At 45.2% G+C, this 21,456-nt stretch overlaps 1 protein-coding gene across 2 annotated transcripts in view; it reads right to left on the reverse strand.

Moving 5' to 3' along the window:
- NAALADL2 (N-acetylated alpha-linked acidic dipeptidase like 2) overlaps nucleotides 1-21,456 on the reverse strand; it is a 4,115,865-nt gene that overhangs the window by 2,740,161 nt on the left and 1,354,248 nt on the right. For both annotated transcript variants that reach the window (XM_069618713.1, XM_069618714.1), the window contains one exon: nucleotides 20,010-20,627. In XM_069618713.1, coding sequence (XP_069474814.1) covers nucleotides 20,010-20,539 — 530 coding nt within the window. In that variant the 5' untranslated portion in view covers nucleotides 20,540-20,627. The remainder of the gene's footprint in view (nucleotides 1-20,009; nucleotides 20,628-21,456) is intronic.

Raw genomic sequence — 21,456 nt, forward strand, 5'->3', positions numbered from 1 at the left:
CCACCTCGGGTAGTTCTTCTTTGTCCCCTTTGAGCCGGTCGTCCTCTACCTCTTCCGAATGCGGAGTAGAAGCGAAAGGACTTGCCCCTCGCAGAGGTTCCTGTGGGACGAAAAGGAGTCTTTCGGATTGCAGCTCCTAGGGATTTTGCTGCTGCTTTTGAAGTTTGCAATTTCTCTAAACTGTCATCCGCCTTTTTCCTGAACAAGGAAGAGCCATCGAATGGCATGTTCAAGAGCCTGGCTTGCACATCTGGGGCAAAACCAGACTTTCTCAACCAAGCGAATCTCCTGGTTGATGTACTTGCCGCCATTGCTCTGCTGATACTGTCAGCCGAATCAATGCCCGTCTGGAGGGATTTGCACATAGCGTCTTTACCGTCCTGTATAATATTCAGGAACGCATCCCTTTCTTCTCCCTCCGGGATGCAGTCAGCCGCTGTAGAAGCACACTCCCAGAGTGTATGGCTGAACCTAGCAAGGGTGCAAGTAGCATTAACAGATTTTAACGCCATGCTACATGCTGAAAAGACTTTCTTTGCCATAGCATCATATTTTTTATCGTCCCTGTCCTGTGGGACGGTAGGATAAGCCGTCTTGACATCGGTAGAGGATGCTGCCTGTACCACCAGACTTTCTGGGGATGGGTGTTTAGACAAAAACTCCGGGTCTGTAGAAGATACCCTGTACTTTGTAGACAGTTTTTTATTTACTGCTGGTACGACATCTGGGGTTTCCCAGTTTGTCATGATCTTCCTCTGAAGAGCTTTATGAAAAGGCACCACAGGATCCTCCTGTGGGCCTTTGTCAAGAATATCCGTGAGGTAATCTTGTTGGAAAGATTGTGAAGGTGCAGACCACCCCATGAACTCTGTGATCCTGGCCATTAAGGCTCTATAGGGGGTTTCAGCATGCTCCCCTGGGTCTGGCCTAGCAAACTCCACCTCAGGGGAAGTGTCTAACCCACTTGCCTCATGTAAGGAATCATGAAGGTCCTTTAACCTGCGTTCTTCAGAGGAAAATTCCTCTCTAATTGGGGTTGCAGGTCCCTGCAACTCAAATGTGTCTTCCTGTTCAGACAATTCACCCTCTTCCAAAATTGAGGACATAGTTCTCAATTGTTCTGAACTCATAAAGGCAGTAAATCCCATTTCCAAGGCAGAGGGTACCAAACTTGTCATTATCGGCCTCGAAAACGTCGATGTCGTCGACGCCGACGTCGAAGGCTTCGAGCGTGGCGTCAAAAACAAAGGCGGAGGCCTCGAAGACCTCGACAGAATTGGAATTCTACTCGACCATCTCGAAGCCATCGACGTCGAGGACCTGGGGATAGTCACTGGGTGTCTCGTAACCGTGACTTTTCTTGGTGTCGACGCCGGTGTCGAAGCTGGCGTCGAGTCGACAGACCTGTGTGTCGAAGGTCCCTTCGACAACGGCGTCGAAGACACCGACCTCGGCGTCGACGGAACCCTCGTCGACGGCGTCGACGGAACCTTCGAGGAAGGTTTGGAGGTCATAGTCCTACTCGAGGGTTCGAGACGCGCTCGAGAGGTTTCCTTCGCCGGGTACTGCGACTCGCTGTGTTTTTGACCTTCGGGTCTTTCGACCAGAACATCGCTCTCGGCAGTCTTCGAGGGGGTCGAGGCCACTTTCTCGAAGACGCTCATCATATTTTTGCGGAATTCCTCCCATTCAGCCCGGGAACTATGTTTCGTGGGGCAAGGGATTCTTTTTGGCGAAACAGAGGAAGAGGAAGACGGAGAAGGGGATCTTCGACGTCTCCTCTTCGAGTGCTTCGATCTCGAGGAGTGATGGGACCCACTCCGAGACCTGGAGCGCGAATGGTGACGAGGAGACGAGTGTCTCGACTTTGTCGACGAAGAAGAAGCTTTAAAAGTCTTACCTTTCTCCAGCTTCCCCCTACGCTCCTTCAGGGCCTTAGCTGTCATGGACATACAGTCCTCGCATTCCGAACAATGGTGTTCAGCTCCCAAACACCACAGACAAACTCTGTGAGGGTCAGTCAGCGACATCTTTTTCCCACAATCTCGGCATTTTTTGAAGCCGGATCGAGGAGTTGTCGGTTCCGATGAGGAAGCCATCGAGTACGGATCGAATAACTCGAGGTAGATAGGATTAATCTGACAAGAACTGAGCAACGGTATTCCTAGGCACTGAGTAAGCGCGGAAAAACGGAACTGAGCAACGGACGCTGCGCGCGGCCTTTATAGGCAGGATGACGTCAACTCAGAGGACGTCGACGCGCAGTGCCCTCTAGAGAGAAACATTTTCCGAGGCCAGCAGAGCTGGAAGGAGATATCTAAGATGAGGAATACGTCGGAGGACACAATCCCTTCGAATAAGAGCATTGTTCTGTAGAAAGATAAGCGGAAACTGCTGAAAGTTAAGTTCTGCATGACAGAACGTGAACACCCGACTCTGCTAGGGAGGACATGAAGAAGAATAGGTCCGAGACCTGAAGAAGATCTAACGTCGCACTCCACCCCAGAAGGGAGGAGTCTGTTATGATCGTCACCATGGGGGTTGGGTTTGAAACCCCACAACCACCGACAGGTTGCTGAAGATGACCACCAATCCAGGTCCACTCTCATGGAATCTGGAATCATTATCAGCTTGGAATCCGGGTCCAGAGCCTGATGCCAGGAACTCCAAAGAGCCATCTGGGTCCGTCTCATCTTGAGACGAGCAAGAGGAAGAGCAAGCACGCACGAGGCCATGAGGCCCAGAAGCCTCTGGACCACCAGGCCGACATGCTCTCTGACTGTGCAAACATCTGACATGTGGCTAACAGATCCGCCATTCTGTCCCCAGTCAGGTACACTCTGCAGTCAATCGTGTTCCAGCGAAAACACAGGAAAATCAGGTCCTCCGAGACCGTCATGGAAGATTTCTGCCAGTTCACCGACAGCCCAAGATGGAACAGGAGCTGAAGGAGAGACTGGAGATTTCCCGCTGCTGTCAGCGGACAAGGGCTGCGTAAGAGCCACTCGTCCAAATATGTATAACATGGATACCCTGGAGACAAAGATAGGCCGCAATAACCGACATCATCTTCGTGAACACACGCGGCGCCGAGCTGAGGCCAAAAGGAAGCACTCGAAAGTGGAAGTGCTCCTCTCCCAAAGAGAAGCAGAGATATCTCCTGTGTGGGTTCCAAATCAGGATATGCATGTACGCATTCTGAAGATCCACGATGCTGAGCCAATCGCCCATCTGCAAGGAGGACCGTATCTGGCTGGGCGTGATCATCTTGAATTTCTCTTGGGGTAGGAAAAGATTGAAATTGGAAAGATCTAGGATGGTGCGCAGGCCAGCCTGGTAGGGTTTGGGCACCGTAAACAGCCGGGAGTAAAAGCCCTCCCCTCGCTCCCCAAGGGGAACGAGTTCCACAGCTCTGAGGTCCAGAAGTTTCAGAACCTCGGCTTTGAGGGAGGGCGAGCACGACAGCTGAAAAGGAGGGTTGAGGGGTGGGGTAGGGGGTAGAGGTAAGCGGAAGCCCGCTCGAGCGACTGACAAGACCCATCCGTCTTCTTTGATGGCCTGCCACACCTCCTACTGAGAGGCAATTTGTCCTCCCACCGGGGTCTCGTGCGAGCGCAGAAAACCCTCATTTAGCAGGTTTATCGGTGGCGGTGCCACCTGAACCTGAGGAGGAGGCTGAGGAACGGGAGAAAAACCGCATCCGGTGTTGCCTACGGCGGTTATTCCCCGCATGGGTATACACTCTGCGAGACTTGCAGTCGATGAAGCCCCTAAAGCCAGAGGAAGGTCGACTTTGCGACAACGGTCTCTGGGTTTTGAAAGGAGCCTTAACCAGGACAGACAAGGATTTAGCTGTCTGAGTGCTATCCTTCATCCTGGTGAGCTCTACATCTGCTGTAGCATGAAAGAGCTCCTTCCCATTGAACGGAAGGTCCAGCACCTTGTCCTGCATTTCTTTTGAAAATTTAGTTGCATGTAGCCACGCCTGCCATGAGGTATCAACCCCCAGCATGAGGCCCCGAGCCGAGGTGTCTACGCGATGAGCCGCAGCCTCCAGGAGATCCTGGGCCAAGACCCTGGCGTCGGAAAGGCCTCCTCTAAAGTCTTCCAGCTTCTCGACTGGGATAAACTCCTCAAACTCTGACAGACCTTTCCACATCCGCATGTTAGCTCTTGCTAATATCAATTCAGCGTTGGCCTGCCTGAGCTGCAAGGCCGAGTTGGCGAAGATTTTCCTCCCGAGGGAGTCGAGGAGCTTGTCCTCCTTTCCCAGAACCTGAGTAGCCGTCGTGGAAGAGGATGCTGCAGGCCTGGACTGCAAAGTGGCCGCAGCCACCACTGTGGAGGAGAGGGGCGGACAAGAAGACAGGGCCACCCCTTCCAAAGAATGCAGCCTGTATCTAGCGTCAATTTTCTTATTGACAAAAAGTCCAGAGTGTGGCTTTTCCCAGACTCTGCAGACCTCGGCCAGAATGTCCTACTGCAAGAACAGGCCGGTATGCTCCAAGGGAGACAGGGTGAACGTCCCAGAAAGCACGCACTCCCGCGGAGCGGGTGCCTCGGGCACTGGAACATCTAAGAAGTTCATCATGTCCAGTACCCGGTCATGAAAAGCTCTGATGGAGTGGGCGAGGTCCTCACTCTCCTGATCTCCTTGTGCGTCATCCGACAGATCAGGGTCCTGCTGAACCGTATCGGGCGCTGCCTTGTCCACTGGGGACAATGGGGGCAAAGGCGGAAGAGTCGGGGGAGGCACCGTAGGCAAGGGAGGCGCTAGCGGAACCACCTGAGGAACAGGTGGAGCCGGATGTGCGGGAGGGCATATCTCTCTAAATAGCCCTTTGAAATACTCCCCCATGGGGTCGGTACGCATAAGCGTTTGAAATTTTCCGAAAAAGGCTTCCTCCGGGGACTGCTTCGGAACCTGAGGAGGCCTCTCATGATGTGGACAAATCCAGGGACGTAATGGGGACGGGTGCCACACAGGCCCCTCCACCAACGTATCCACGTAAATCAACGGTGCCGATCCTGCAGGCAGCAAAACATTGTGCGGAAGAGGCATCCGAGCGTTCCAGTCATAAACTGGCCGATAATTATGTGCACTGAGGCCGATGGCGTAGTAGTAGGGGTAGCACCCCAAATGGCCGCTGCGGTCGTGGCAGGAACGGGCACCATTTTGTCATCATCTGAGGGGAACTGCGGCACGTGAGGAAGTGAGGCAGGGGTCCCCGTCGATGGATCAGGGGTCTTAACTTTAGCCTTAACATAAGGGACCTCGGCAGAGCCGGTACTGTGAGGCCTGGAATATTTTTGTGACATACTAACCGCCAAATTAACCTTCGAAGGAAGGACCTCGGCACTGCCAGTAAAAGAAGAACTTTGCTTCTTTGCCCCCTCAACAGGTCTGGTGTCACTGCAAGAGCGGGAACGGAGAGAAACAGCTTTTACCGACAAGGCCTTGTCAGGCCTCTCAGAACTGCTGGTAGCTTTAGCCTCTGAACGAGGGACCTCGGACCCAGGCATGGTAACAGCCTTATCTGCATGGGCCTCGAACATCTGTTCGGTAACAGCAAGCCCACCCAAGGCCTCGGGGCTCACACCGGTCTTATTTTCGAGGGAAGCCGACAGAACGGCCTCAGAGCGAGCTCCGGTACCCCACGACTCAGTAGAACTGGGTCTACAAACAGCCCCCACAGGAGGGGTCTCGGAACGCACTCCGCTATCTACAGGCCCCTTACGGAGACCCTCGGAGAAAACTCTAGTACAATTATTAGGCCCAACGGGCACCTCAGGGCAAACCCCAGTGGCAGAGCGATCAACGCCCCTCCCGGCCCGAGAGGAACCCAGAAAGGTATCCCCCGGCCGGGGTGCTCTGAAAAGTAAGGAACTTACCGGGCGTTTCTTCTTCTCATCGATGAACGCCTGAAAATGCAAAGGAGGAGTTTGTCGAAACACCTCCTCCCACCGCTCCAACTGACGTTGAAGTGCCCGGACCGAAAGGGAGTCGCAGTAAAAACAGGATTCCCAACGGTGATCCGGACCCAAGCACTCTAAACAAAGAGGATGCGGATCCGCCCTCGCGAAACGACGGTGACACGATGAACAATCTGGAAAATCTAGTTTGAACGACATAGAAAGACCAGCACACGATCACTAGCGAGAGCCAGAAAGGAAAGGATGCAAGTGCGTCCAGTCCCGTACGAGCGGAGAAAAGGACTGATGGGTGATGCGCGGGGCGGAGCCAAGGTGGGCGGGGTTACGGCCGCGTGCCAGGCCCTGCACAAGAAAGAGAGGAAGGACACATTTTTGGAAAAATGTTTGGATGCTTTTTACAAAGTGCTCCGGTCCCGTCCCACAGGACGGAGAGATGTCCCATAAGTATGGAGGAAAGGGGACGGGACGTAGGAGTAATTGGGATTGCATGCCAGACTCATTTCCACAACCTCGCAGCAAGGACTGACCCACACTTCACACGTATTGACAAAGACCCTAGAGATTCAAAACACATGTCAGTTGACTTCTAACAATAAATAAAGCACCAACAATGGTTTTGAAGACTGATGTATTACAACAATAGTTACTTATTTAATAACTGAGCACTAAGGCGAACAGGGCTCACTCTCCTATTCGAAACTTAACACTTAAAGAAGGAAGGGTACCTTCACAAAAGAACCCCATCACTAGCAGCAGGGTAATCCGTTTAAAGTACTAGATGAAGCGCCGTGATTTAACCATTGTAACACCCTGCAATTACTTGATAATCGTGTACTCTGATTGGATTATTGGGGCATACGGCATGGCCGAAGTCCTAGGTATGAATGAAAAAAAAATGTTTGCGCGTGGCCTCATCTTGAAGTGCTGTACTGAATTACAACACCTCTGCATGAGCAGAATCTGTAAGGACCTTAAAGCATGCTTTTGTAAATCTGTTTTGTGTTTTATTTTTGCAAAGTGTCTACATGTAAGCATATGAAATAGTGATATAAGTTTGGAACATGGACAATGGGCATGGCGCTCGGCAAGGATGAATGCCTACTCTGATTTAATTATTGGGGCATGTGGCATGACTGAAGCTCTAGGTTTAAATGGGAAATAAATGTCCGCTTGCGGCTGTTGGCCGGAATGCTGGATGGGAAAGCAGCAAACTTGTGCGAAGAGAATTCGCAAGGACCAGAAATTATACTTTTGCAAATCTGTCCTGTTTTTTACTTTGTTGAACGTGTCTAAACATGAGTACAACAAATGTTGATATAACTTTTCTGCTGTGGGCAGTGGGTCTGGCCCTCAGCAAGGACACATGTCTACTCTGATTTGCATATGGGGTATGCAGCATGGCGGAAGTCCATGCCCCATGAATTGTGGCGACTGGCCATGCAAGCCATGAGCACTGGTCATTGGTGACATTATGAGAGTATAGTGGACACTGAACTAGGATACTGGGTAGATGCAGTGGATAACTGGGTGGTTTGCTGGGGATGGGTCATGGTCGAACCTCATGCCCTAGGCGATTGAACAAAGACTTCCATCCCCAGCATGCGTTGCTGATAATGATACACATAAGTATGTGTTGCAAAACATATGTTTGTTAAATGAGGTTTATATTTCTATCATATGTGTTAACAGGGGAATTATTAGTAACTTATATATAGTGATATATCTGGAACAGTATGACACATTTTCACTCATACAAACCTATTCAATTGAAAGAAAAAAAAACGTTGTTAAAGGGACACTGTGGTTAAGATGTAACCCACCCTTGGGACTAGCTAGTGGCCTCTCACATTTGCATCCCTTTGTCGGAATAAAAAGTATATCGTGCCTCCTATTGTAATAAATATATTAATATTGGCCTATGCCAAGCTGCTCAAAATTCATTTGCGAGATCTGTGTTGCAAGGTCCTGACCTTTAATCTATGTAGGCCGCCATTTTAGGTCAAACCGCCATTTTAGGATTTATGTGGAAAAGTCACCTTGTGAGCTAAAATGGTGGACGATGTCATTGCAAAATACAACATGGCCGTCTTGACCTCTGTACATCGCTAATGTGTAATCTGCCTGCAGGCTACTTGTCGAGGTCATGAACTGAGACCTCGTCCTACGTTGACCTATGTGTAAAAGGATTACTAGCGCAAGTAAACCAATCCATGAGTATGTATTATGATAATGTATTTACACATTGGACAAAGAACATCTGTTTCACTATATTTTATTAATGTTTAAGAAGACCAGTAATACGAAACTTAGAATACACAGTTAATGCATACGCTTATTGTTACATGTAATAAAGAACGAACCAGTTAGAATCGGTTATTTGAGACACGGCAACGAACCCTAGAATTGGTAACACATAAAGTAGAATATTAACCCGAAGAGGGGTTGGCCATAGCGCTCACAAAATGTATAAAAAGCGAATGCATTCTAATGTACAGTCTCTCACTGAACACACTGAACCACGCTGGAGTTTGTTGTGTTGTACTAAGGGCCGATAGCTATCTGACTTTACACTGTTTTTGTAATTGTATTTGATAGAGAATAAAGTACTTTGTATGTTCCTTTGAAACCTGCGTTTGGTGTATTTCCTTTTGGGGTACTCAGCCTCGATATTTTGTTTCTCTTTTCACAGTTGGCGCCCGAATAGGGACCCTCAAGATTGATGCCGGATTGTTGAAGGTTGACACTTGCTATCGGACCGGGATCGGACGGTGTACACAAGTAAGGGGCCCGTGGATGAGACGCGACACCTCAGCAGCGCTGCACGATCCGATCCTTGGACGACTAGCCTGTGGTCTGAGATGGCATCTTGACGAGGGTCCACTTATCGAGGCGGGCAGATTTGCCGAAATCACCATACGCAAAGTAAGATTAGTTGGGTAAGATTCTTAGAAGTACCGATCGGTCCTCCTTAGATTTGGCCAGGTGAGTCGTGACCCGATTCTTAATTTAACCCTGGCAATTTGAATTTTGGCGCATTGTATCTGCAGACACAATTATTGACCAGGTAACACCAAGAATTTGAGATATGCCTGGGAAATTGTCTACCTGCTTTAGGGCATTATTCCGCAGTGATAGACAATCTTTGGAATTTAGCCAACCGGCACCACAGGAGGGGTCGCCGGCATGTACTATGTACTATAAGCATGGCATTGGAAGTATAGTATTTAATGATATTTGGCACAGACAAACCAGAAATACCTCTGAACTTCAGTGGCCAATCAATGGTAGTTTTGAGATCCCTCGCATTGAATATTTGGAGTCAGTATTGTTAAAGAAAAAGGCTAGACCTGCAGCATTTGATATTTTACAGAATTGGAAAAAAGGGACGTTACAACAGCTTAAGAGTAGAGAAAAACATGCGCGCCGTCATAAGACGGTTGCCGAAAAAGCATTATTATATGATCAGGATAAACAGGCTGAGTCGGCTAAAAATATGAAAAGGGCTTTTTCACTTGGTATTCAGAAAATCTATCCTTCCAAAGATCTCCATGATTCTGATGCATTTTTTGAGAAAATATTAAATGAACGAAGGCCTAGTGCCTCAGCGCCACCTCTGTATGTTCCTCTTCCTGCTGCAGTACCTTTTCCTGCTGTTATTCCTACTCTTCCTGCTAAACCTGCTGTTCCTATTCCTTTGACTGTTGTTCCTCCACCTGCTCCTCTGCCTCTTCCTGTCGCACCAGTTATAGCTTCTCCATCGAATTTGCCTATCCCCTCTCTTCTAAGTGGTCTTGGGCCGCTTGTAATCGATCATGGTGCAGGCTCGAAGGTTGTCACTCGCAGTACTGTACCACCGGAGAAGAAACATGAGTTAATTGCATGGGCTAAACATTGTATGGAGAAGGATGATCAGGCTAGTGTTTTTTCCACACTTTCTAATACAGATAATTTTCCTGAGAAAAATGTTTTTATTGAAGGTTTGGGGATTCAGTTATGTATAATGTGGGGAAGATTAAATAATACGGATGTTCCGCAAGGGTTAAGGGATCTAAATACTTTAGCACTTTCCAGAGATACTGTGGAGAAGGTAAATGAGCATGTCGAAAGGCTATTTGAATATAGAAAGGAGTTAGAAAGGATACGGAATGAGGATGATGAAGAGGAAAGTATGCATGTACAGAAACGGTACCTTCCGTGTCGTAAACCGATATCGGAGGAAATGCGAATTTGTAAGAAAGATGCGATTAGATGGATTTCAGACATATCGATAACTCCAGTTGAGGTATATGACACATATAGTCAATATACGTTGGAAATGCAGAGAAAAGTGATACAGGTAATGATAGAGTACCTGCAAGATGAATGTGTAAAGAGGAAGATTAGTTGTCCCACAGAGTTATTGAATATTTATAAGAGAGCTTTTTCGTTTGACACTTCTTCGACTGCTTTAGCGCTCGATTTGGCTCTGTTGCTTAGTAAGCGTTCGGAGTTGCCTACATCTCAGTTGCCTATGAGAGTGGTTCTTCGAACATTTGTCCTGAAGGTTGAGGTTGCGGCCGATGCTGCACGAGGTATAGCCGCTGTGGACATTCCTGCACATTATGTATCACAGTTTGTTCACGTCCCTTTTTCACGACAGGAAGTGAACACCATTAGACAGTCTATTCCTGATATTAGGAAAAATCTGACAGGGTTCTATAAAGAGATGGAATCCATTTTGCAATCCTCAGTGTTCACCTTGGGCGACATTGATTTGTTGTTTCCAGTACTCCTGCCCGTAGATTTATGGAAACAAGTTAGAACTATTGACGATGTACCCGGCCTGGGAGATACATGGGCAAATGTAACTAGATTCGATGGGGAAAGGCCAGCTGGTGAAAGACCACAGCAGATGATATTAACCTTGCCTGATAAAATCATTGCAAAATTAAAAACGATAATTACCGAAAAAAGAATTATATGGGACAAGCTTATGGCCTGCGTCCAAGGAAAGTCTGAGGGTGCTAACGAGTTCTTTAATCGGTTCGAACAGGTATTTTCGGATTTCAGTGGACAAGATTTAGGCAAAGAGTCTGGGAAAAGGTTATTTGTGGACAAATTTGTACTTGGATTGCTGCCTGACATCCAGTCACAGATTATGTCCTCTGAGAGCGCTTGGCAGTCGAAATCGCAATCAGAAGTACTGCATATTGCTCAGTATTATGAAAATCGTGTCAACAATGAAAAAGATAGGATTGAAAAAGGGAAAGGTGATTTAAAAACAAAGGTGTTATTGCAGAAAATTGTTAGAGGCCCCAGAGGGGCTAAACTCAGGTTAGAGGTCAGTATGTCCTACAGGGGAATGTGCCCTTGGGTCCTGTGAACATTAATCAATGTGCTTATTGTCAACGAGAGGGTCATTGGCGAGCACAATGCCCCGTCCTTCAACAGAGGTCGAATAATAACATGGGTAGGAGATCTAGAGGTCGCCCGGGCGTAGGGGGCCCTGGTAGAGGTCAGTTCACACAGGACCCTCAACAACCTTTTTCGCAGGACAATCAGACTCCGAGTGTGGATACTAGGAACATATTCGATCATCCTTCCGCTGCATATTTGTCTGAAAAGCTTCCTTTTGACAATATCCTGTTTCGTTAGGATTGCCCAAAGCAGGGTTTGGAACCTACACCTATTCCCGTCAATCAGAAAGGTCCCTACGTTGAAATGATAGTGGGAAATAGGAAACATCAGTTTTTGATAGACACTAGAGTGCAGCAGTGTTCCATTGATCGTTCACGGGTTCCAAACGTTCCACTGTCAGGGCAAACCAATGTTTCTGTAGGGTTTTCCGGTACTCCAGTTATTTGTCCGGGGTCTATGCCAGTACTTATTTCTTTGGGTTGTTTTACGGACCAGTGTCCTTTCCTATTGACCTCGGATTGCGGTGAAAACTTGCTGGGATTGAACTTGTTAAAAAAATTAAATGCAGTGATTTATTGTTCTTCTGATGGAGTACGCTTGACAATTTCACCGCAGCAATCTTCCAACTCGCAATTTCTGACTAGACCTTTGCCTCCAGAATTACCAGAGAGCTTATGGGCTGTCGACGACAATGATGTCAGTGTTTTGCAGATTGAGCCTGTTAAGATAGTTTTTAAACATGCAATTGAGCTGCTACGCATTCCCTAGTATAAGATTTTGGTTGAGGGCGAGCGAGAGTTGAAATGTATTGTTTCCGACTTCTCAGGAAGTTTGTGTAATAGTCCGATTTTACCCGTGTACAAGAAAGGTGATAATGCAATTCCATTCCCTTTTATAATTGATTTAGTTGCCATTAATAAACTCGTCGCACCGCAGTTTCCAATTGTGCCTGATGTGACAACGATCTTAACCATGGTTCCAGCCACAGCTATTTACTTTAGTGTTGTGGATCTAAAGAATGCGTTCTTTAGTATTCCTATACGCAAGGATAGTAGATATTTGTTCGCCTTCACCTTAGGGGGACGCTCGTATACATTTACTCGTGCACCTCAAGGGTACACAGAGAGTCCTAGTATTTATAGTAGGGCTTTGAAAGAGCAACTTGATGCCCTTGAATTGCCCTCTACTTGTACTTTGCTTCAGTACGTTGATGATTTGCTTCTGGCTGCAGACTCTGAGACTGCCTGTAAGGAGGGCCCTGTGTTACTACTTATTCATCTAGCTAAGCATGGTCACAAAGCTTCGCTTAAGAAATTTCAATATTGTTGCCAGGAGGTCGCCTATTTAGGCTATCTCCTGTCAAAGGAGGGAAGAAGATTGACACCTGAAAGAATAAAACACATTTCTGGTATGTCTGTCCCAAATACACAGAAGGAAGTTCGGGCCTTGATAGGTATGGCGTGATAAAACCGATGTTGGTCTTGACGAAGAAGGGCATTTCTTCGACGTTGCCATGGACTTCGGAACACCAGCAATCGTTTCACTTACTTAAGACTGCATTATGCTCTGCACCAGTTTTGGGCACACCAAACTATGAAAAGGCCTTCGTATTGTTTGTGCATGAACGTGATGGATGTGCTTTGGCTGCATTAACGCAGGAGCATGGAGGGAAGAATAGGCTGTGCGGTGACTATTCCTCCGCCCTTGATCCTGTAGCATGCTCTTTGCCAAGATGTTTGCGCACTGTCGCTGCTTCTGCGTCTGTAAAACATAGTGAGGGAATGGCCCTAGGCCATGATTTAACCCTGATGGTGCCTCACTCTGTAGATGTTCTATTGAACCGAACTCAAACGCAACACCTCACTTCCGCACGTTTGACGAGATACGAATTGATCTTGTTTGCCCCTCACATTCAAATTAGGAGGTGTTGTGTTCTTAATCCGGCTGAACTCCTACCTTTCCCGCATGATATTACTTGCGACGATGAAGAGTCACATGATTGTTTGTACACAACCGAGCAAGAAACAAAGGGCAAGATTGATTTGAAAGATACCCCTTTGGATAATCCGCAAGGAGAGCTGTTTTGTGACGGCTCCTGCTTTAAACTTCCGGATGGTACATCCACAGCCGCTTATGCAATCACTACCTTAAGCATGGTTGTGGAAACTAAGAGAATTACACATAATTCTGCGCAGGCCGCAGAGATTATAGGCTTAACCCGAGCTTGTGAACTTTCCGAAGGGCTTGCAGTGAATATATATACTGATAGTCAGTATGCCTTCGGGGTGGTTCACAACTTTGGGAGACTTTGGTCGGAAAGAGGATTTCTAACCTCGCATGGCACCAAGATCCAACATGGTACCCTAATAGTGCAACTTCTCTCAGCACTTGCACTCCCTACTCAGTTAGCAGTTGTAAAATGTGCAGCACATTGCAAGATTATAGATAACATTGGAAAAGGGAATGCTTTCACTGATCAAATAGCCAGACAAACTGCCACCGATCTCCTTACGGAGATATATGTTTCTAGGAAAACTGAAAAAGCCAATGTGATGTATGAGGGAGTGGGGTCTGTACGGGATATCCAAGCCGATGCCACAGTAGAAGAAGCAAAGAGGTGGGCTGAGGGCTTGGGAGAACTTGATGACGATGGGTGTTGGGTGGACCCGGTGGATGGGAAATGGTTACTCCCTGATGCGTATGTGCCAATGATGGTTATAATGGCACACGGTCCTACGCATGAATGTGCTCAACAGATGACAAAAATGTTAGAAAGAGTGTGGGTAAACGACAACATTTTCAAAATTGCTCAACACTATGTCCAGAATTGTATGATTTGCCTACAACATAATGTGGGAAAGGGGACATCAACCCTGAGGGGAAGTTTTGGGCCACCCTCTGTCCCATTTGAAGTAATTCACTTTGATTTCATTGAAATGGAGTGATGCAACAATTTAAAATATGTATTGGTAGTCATTTGTGCCTTTAGTAAGTGGTTCGAGGCTTTCCCTGTTAAAGATGCCACAGCTATGACCACTGGGAAAACTATGTTAAAAGAATACTTCCCCCGGTTCGGTTTGCCGAGAGTTATCTGGTCGGATAATGGTCCACACTTTGTCGCCGCTGTAATCCGACAGATATGTACAGCGTTACACATTGACAAACGGTTCCATTCGGCCAGACATCCTCATAGCGCCAGACTAGTAGAAAGACACAACGGAATCATCAAGAACAAACTTGCTAAGACGTGTGCCGGCACCAAACTAAAATGGCCGGACGCCTTACCAATCGTGTTACTAGCCATGCGTACAACCCCTCAAACTAAGACTGGGCTCTCTCCATTTGAGGTGGTAATGGGGAGACCTGCCAATATCTGGAATTTGCCAAAATGTCGAAAGTTAAGAGATATTTAAAATGTATTACTTTCAGATTATTGTAGCCAAGTGACTAAAAACCTTTATTTGATCTACCCTCAGGTACGAGAGGCCTTACCTGTGCGGTACGAAGGCCCGGGCCACGGCATACGACCTGGTAGCTGGGTGCTTGCTAAGTCATTTGAGCGTACATCCTGCCTCGCGCCTCGCTGGCATGAGCCATTCCAGGTCCTGTTGGTCACCCAAACAGCGGTGCGGGTAGCTGGCCGAAAAAATTGGATCCACGCATCACACATCAAGAAACTTCCTCACCCTGTGCCACACGTTACAGAAGAAGCAGAACCCCTTGCTGATACTGCAACCAATGATCCCAAAGCAGTAAACAGCACCGAGAGTGTGTCAGAGAATATCTCTAAGCCCAAGAGGCTTGGGGAAGCTGCCATTTTGTTTCCACACTCTCCACCGATTTTGCACCCGGGAGCGGCTGTTTCAAATGCAGCCCCTTTGTTTGTCCCGGATACGTTGCTTCCAACGGGAAGTGATGACACATTGCTTCCGGATCAATCAGAACCAGGAAAAATCAGATATCACTTGCGTCCAAGAAAATAGACAAATGGCACGGTTCGACTCTGCATTCAAGGAAGGAAAAGAATCATCGAGGGCTTACTTTTGCCCAAATTTGAGAAAGGGGATTCTGTTGGCCGGGGGGTCGCTAGCAACGAACATTGGGGTTTCCGTCTGAAGACTGCAATGCCTGCTACCGCCGCCTCTCGTATTCGACTTGTAAATAAGGGGGTGACCAAACGGGACAATGGACAGAATGCCTGTGCCGCGAAAACGTACTGCTGTGTTTTTGTAGTAATATTTGGTTTTATAATAGGCACTGTTGTAGGCCTTTGGTATTTAGAAGGAGCTTATCCTTTAGAGTTTTCGATACCGACTGTAAATGTACCCACTGTTCATACACCTTTTGTGCATTCGCATACTTTGTCCCCTAGAGATTCCCAGCACAGACAAAGGTATCATAATAATACTTTTCTACTTATAATGAACGCTACACATGCCATTTTTAACAGACCCAATTGTTGGGTCTGTTCACATTTACCGCAACACAGGGATAAGGGGATAGGTTGGTATATTCATCCTTTACCGTTGACAACTGCTTGCTATGCTTCTCTTAGAGCACTATTCTTTGGCCGATGGAATGATAGCGTCTCAGGGAACTTTGATGGCACCAATTTGAATAGTTTTGAGAAACGTGTTTTGACTCCCCTGGGATGCTCTCTTTTTTCGAATACGAGTAGACCGAATGTTGCTTCTATTCGGCCTTGTGATATATTGTCTTGTCCTTTTCAATCTTTGATTTCCTTCAAAATGGCTCTGATAGGCAATAAGGATGTCGTGCCTCCTTCTTACACTGTTAACCATAGCCCCGATTCAGTTTCTTTCTACATACAGAGGAATGGCACTCGCTCAATGGGAGATTTTAAAGGTTGTGCCAACGTTGCAAATTTGACTGGGGAAGACAGACCTTTGTTTGTAGGCGAACCTGTCTATTTTGTTTGCGGTAATATAGCGTTTCCATGGTTGCCCAGGGATTGGCAAGGAACCTGTTATTTAGGGATCCTGTTACCTGGGGTGTTTATAGCGAGTACTAAAGAAGTTTCGAAGGTTCGTCCACGACAGGATGAGAATGTTGATACCCCGGCACAAGTATTGGGAGATATAGCAAAATCAGTTGTGCTATTTTGGGGGCAGATAGCGAATTCAGAAGATATTAGAAAACTAGCGAGAGTACTGGAGAGAATCATCAACCGGACCACAGATATACTCTACAATATGACATTAGAGCAGAAAGCAATAAGATTAGTAGCACTCCAAAACCGAATGGCATTAGATGTCATTCTAGCTGAGCGTGGTGGAGTATGTAAATTAATGGGGTCCGCTTGCTGTGTTTTTGTACCAGATTCCTCCCCAACTATCTTTAAGGCAATACAAAATCTGCACGTCCTTGATTCCGAAGTGCATGTTCCCGAGGGAAACTGGGATCTAAGCGCTTGGTTCTGGGACTTCTTGCGATCTTGGGGTTGGAAGGTACTTTTGGTTTTATTAACTATTTTAGGAAGTCTGTTGTTCCTTTGTTGCTGTATTCATTGTCTGCCTGGTATGTGTTCGATGCTAGGGGGGTGTTGTGCACAAGCAATAAATTTGATAGGACATGAGGTGTATGTCTCAGATAAAACTTCTAAAGACTATGTGTTAAAAGATATATTAGTAAAAGACCTAATGGCAAAAGATATTTCAGATAGTGTTTCAGGGTACATGGATACTGATGTATGGAGTTATTCATAAGGAGACCAAAAAAAATAGCTTTTTAGCACTTGGTATAGGCCAAAAGGAGGGTTTGTCGGAATAAAAAGTATGTTGTGCCTCCAATTGTAATAAATATATTAATATTGGCCTACGCCAAGCTGCTCGAAAGTCATTTGCGAGATCTGTGTTACAAGGTCCTGTAGGACGCCATTTTAGGTCAAACCGCCATTTTAGGATTTATGTGGAAAAGTCACCTTGTGAGCTAAAATGGTGGACGATGTCATTGCAAAATACAACATGGCCGTCTTGACCTCTGTTCATCGCTAATGTGTAATCTGCCTGCAGGCTACTTGTCGATGTCATGAACTGAGACCTAGTCCTACGTTGACCTATGTGTAAAAGGATTACTCGCGCAAGTAAACCAATCCACGAGTATGTATTATGATAATGTATTTACACATTGGACAAAGAACATCTGTTTTATTATATTTTATTAATGTTTAAGAAGACAGCTAATGCATACGCTTATTGTTACATGTAATAAAGAACGAACCAGTTAGAAGCGGTTATTTGAGACACGGCAACAAACCCTAGAATTGGTAACACATAAAGTAGAATATTAACCCGAAGAGGGGTTGGCCATAGCGCTCACAATATGTATAAAAAGTGAATGCATTCTAATGTACAGTCTCACACGCTGGAGTTAATTGTGTTGTAATGAGGGCCGATAGCTATCTGATTTTACACTGTGGATATTCATAAAGGGCAATAGGTTATGGTGTTTATTGAATTCTACAGAGAAGAAATTCAGACAGAAAAACGTTTCTGTGTTTTTTTTTCTTTTTCTCTAGAAAACAATTGTCCATTATTTCCATTACATATTAAAACATGCTAATGGGAATGTTGGAGAATCTTATGGAATCCAAATACTTCACTGACAAATGTAAAGTAGATGTTGTCTACCAACTTATTTTTTTAGTTCTATGTTCTAACTATGAAAGGTGGTTCCTAAACACACCTTTTTTAATGTGTTTATATGTTTTTATTTTTTATTTTTTGCAGAAGAGATGAGAAAGTAAGGTGGGGAGGGAAATGAGGGATTAGACACCAAGCACTAATATGGAGGGGCAGGTGGACAGGGGAAGATGTTGCAAATGAGTTACATCTAAGGTAGGGGGAAGTGATTCTCATGCTCCTTCATTACAGCTTCAAAAGCACTTTGAAATTGCTCCCCCTGCATAGTGGTGTGTTGCAGGATATACAGAGTACTGTTGCCTTTGAAAGATATGGATCAACAGCCTCTTTTATCAGATTTTGTGTCCCGCAGTAATAGGCTGTGTGGTTACAGTATTGGTTGAGGAAGATGAGGTGGAGGAAGATGACATACTACGTGCTAAGACAGGAACAAGCTTTTTGAGAGAATTGCAGTGGTTGGATTTGGTGTGGTGGTGCATGGAGGTAGTCCGATAGGAGAATTGTTCAGGTAGTCTGCGACTGAGTACAACGTTGCACTCAGTGCATTTTACTTTGGTAGCTTTAGCCGTTGGTACATTCCCAACAGTGGTAAATAACTACCACACCCATTATTCTCTCTGAGTGCTAGAGGTAGGCACTTCCTGTGCCTCATCTTCTTGGTCCTCTTCACTGTCTTTGGAATTACTGCACTTTTTTGTTGTGTAGGTCCTCTAAGCTGGTGGTGGCTCTTGAGGAGGAGGGATGGTAATAGCTGATTCCATTTGAAAGATAACGTGCTCAATTTAACCATATTGCCAGTGCATTGTGTGCATGGCCAGTAGCCAGATTGGCCATGACCCGGGCAATCTGGGCACTGCCCAGGGCCACAGGCTATACCTCTGTCATCAAAGGTATATCACTATTTTGAGTACCTACATTATGACACTTTTCAAAATATAAAAAAACAGACAGATTTGCAAAACCATGCTTTTAGGTCCTTGTCAATGCTCCTTGCATGAATTCGCTGCAAATTTGTGCATATTCTATTCTTTGAAAAATGTCAAAATGTATGTACATACAATATTCATACAACTTAGCCCCACTTGACAAAATCCATTCAAACTTTGCAGATACATTCAAGGTTCAGTCTATGATCTTTCTTCAAACTTTTTGTCAAATGGAAACAAAGTTATAAGCCAACTAAGCATGTTGAGACCCCTCTCTGTTGTTTACCCCACCATTAAATGATTGGTCTAAAATAGTTTTGCAAACATTTGTGCAGATTTGTCAAATGGCACAAAATGTATACGTATTTGGTGAAAATCTGTCCACCATTATTTTCGCTGTAGGTGTGATCAAAATGTGTTTTCCTTTGTGTCTATGGGAAAAAACACACATTTTGGAACCCCCTATAGCTTTGCCCCCCCGAACAAAACCTCACTAAACCTTGCAGAATCAATCTGACGCGACCATATACTTTGTTTGCAAAGTTTCATGAGTATTCGTCCAGGAGGGCAAAGTTATAAGCCGTGCAAAAAGTGCTCTTCCTAAGGGTTGAGCAACTTAACCATAACTACACTCCCCGCTACCGTTGGCCGTGTAATTTTCTTCTTTTTTTCACTGGTTATTATTGGGTATTGACCCATTACCAGCAATCTAATCTATCAAAGAATATACCACTATATCTTGTAAATCTTTCAACTGTTAGAGCAAGAGCAACACCAACGTGTTTGGAGAACATATGTTCACTAATACATTAAATACAATTATAATCTGTGAAGATTTACTGAACTTTACGTAAGTAAATTGATTTCAGATTTTAGAAACACCCGTGCCTAGAAACACTTGTGTACAGGTTTGTTATAAATGACATATCATATCTTATCATAGCTTCCAATTAATGAATAATAATTTCAGCTGCATCTGTACCTAATCCTTAATAAATATATTCAACATATTCAACTATATAGTTATTTCATACATTTCCTGAACATTTCTTCTATAAAATAAAAAAATAAATATCTTAAGGGTACCTACCTGAAATGGGCTTCAATGCTTTCTTTGTTCACCTCTTTAAGAAGTTCCTCATAGCTATAAGTTTGACTAGGAGAAGGAAAAGATGGAAATGTTCCTGGAATGGTCTGCGAAGGACATAATCCATCTTTCCTTGCATAGTGACCTATAAGTATCCCAGTAATAAATCCTAATATAGCAATGCAGAATAATTTAAATTTTAGCCACAAGTAGTTTTGATTGTTGTGTGCCACAGGAGTTTTGTAACGTGAAATATAGCTCAGGTCCTCGTCCAACCTCTGAAATCTTCCTTTGGGGGATACGGATGGATGAAAGTATTCAAAATCAAACTCTGTTCCTTGTGCATTTCCTTCATGCTGATCACAATCTCCACCATCAAAATGTTCTAGTCCATGCTCTTCCAAAACTGTTTCCATGTCCCATTCTAGCTCCAGATTGGTGGGCTGAAGATCTTCATTATCCAGGTATGGTGAGCATGCTGGTACTCTATGATCAGAATTAATTTCTTGGAAGGCCATCGCTGAATGACCCATATAAGTAAAATTGTCTTTGTATCACAATTTACTGAATGAAGTTTTTGTTGTTCATTGCTTTTCTGATTTACATGAAAGTTGACAGGATCTGAGGATATAAAGCAACAGATACTGTTAACTGTATGGAAATGCACAATGGAAAGTTTAAGAAATGCAAACATAATTCTTTTACATTTGTTTCATTTGTAGAATTGGCATTGCTTTAGTGCTCATTCATTTGGCTGTACGTATGCTTTCAATTGATGTGCCAAATGTATCAGAGAGTAAAAAGTGAACATTGTATGAATTGGTTAGAGGAATGGTTAGATAATTGATAGTTATTAGCAATTCTCAAGAACATCTAGTATGGTCCTTTGGCATATATAACGAGAGAAGAGTTTGTGCAAGCAAGTCAGTAGTGGGATCTCACTCTGTGGTTGCTATACCAATGTGAATGAGGAATTTGGAGGCTCACTGACTATGAACCCGAGTAGGCAGAATGAACCACAGGGCCTTCTTTCTGTAATCAATTCTATGGGATGATGATGAAAAATTAGATAATTCCTGTAAGTCATCGCACAGACCCACTGAACAGACCATGGACTGGGTTCTGCATCACTGATACATCACACACTTTCTGCATGGTAAAAAAGATAGCAATAATTAAAGATAAGAAGAAACAAGTAATGACATAACCAGTAAGTGTTTGGAAAAGAACAAAAAAGAAAGAGACAAATTACCTACATAGTAAACAGTCAAAGATAATTACAAAGCTAAATTGGATGATCAAGGACCTGGGGAATGGATAAGGGAAATTGAAGTTGTGAGTGAAGGGGGTGCTGTTGAGCAGCCACATCATGGCTGCTGCTTTCTGGTATCCCATGCTAGCTGCTCACAAAGAGGCCTATTGCTGTCAGAAGCCATACTCCACAACCCTG

Source organism: Ambystoma mexicanum, chromosome 10 (genome assembly GCF_040938575.1).
Source record: "Ambystoma mexicanum isolate Mex_15411 chromosome 10, UKY_AmexF1_1, whole genome shotgun sequence".
NCBI classification, from domain to species: domain Eukaryota; kingdom Metazoa; phylum Chordata; class Amphibia; order Caudata; family Ambystomatidae; genus Ambystoma; species Ambystoma mexicanum.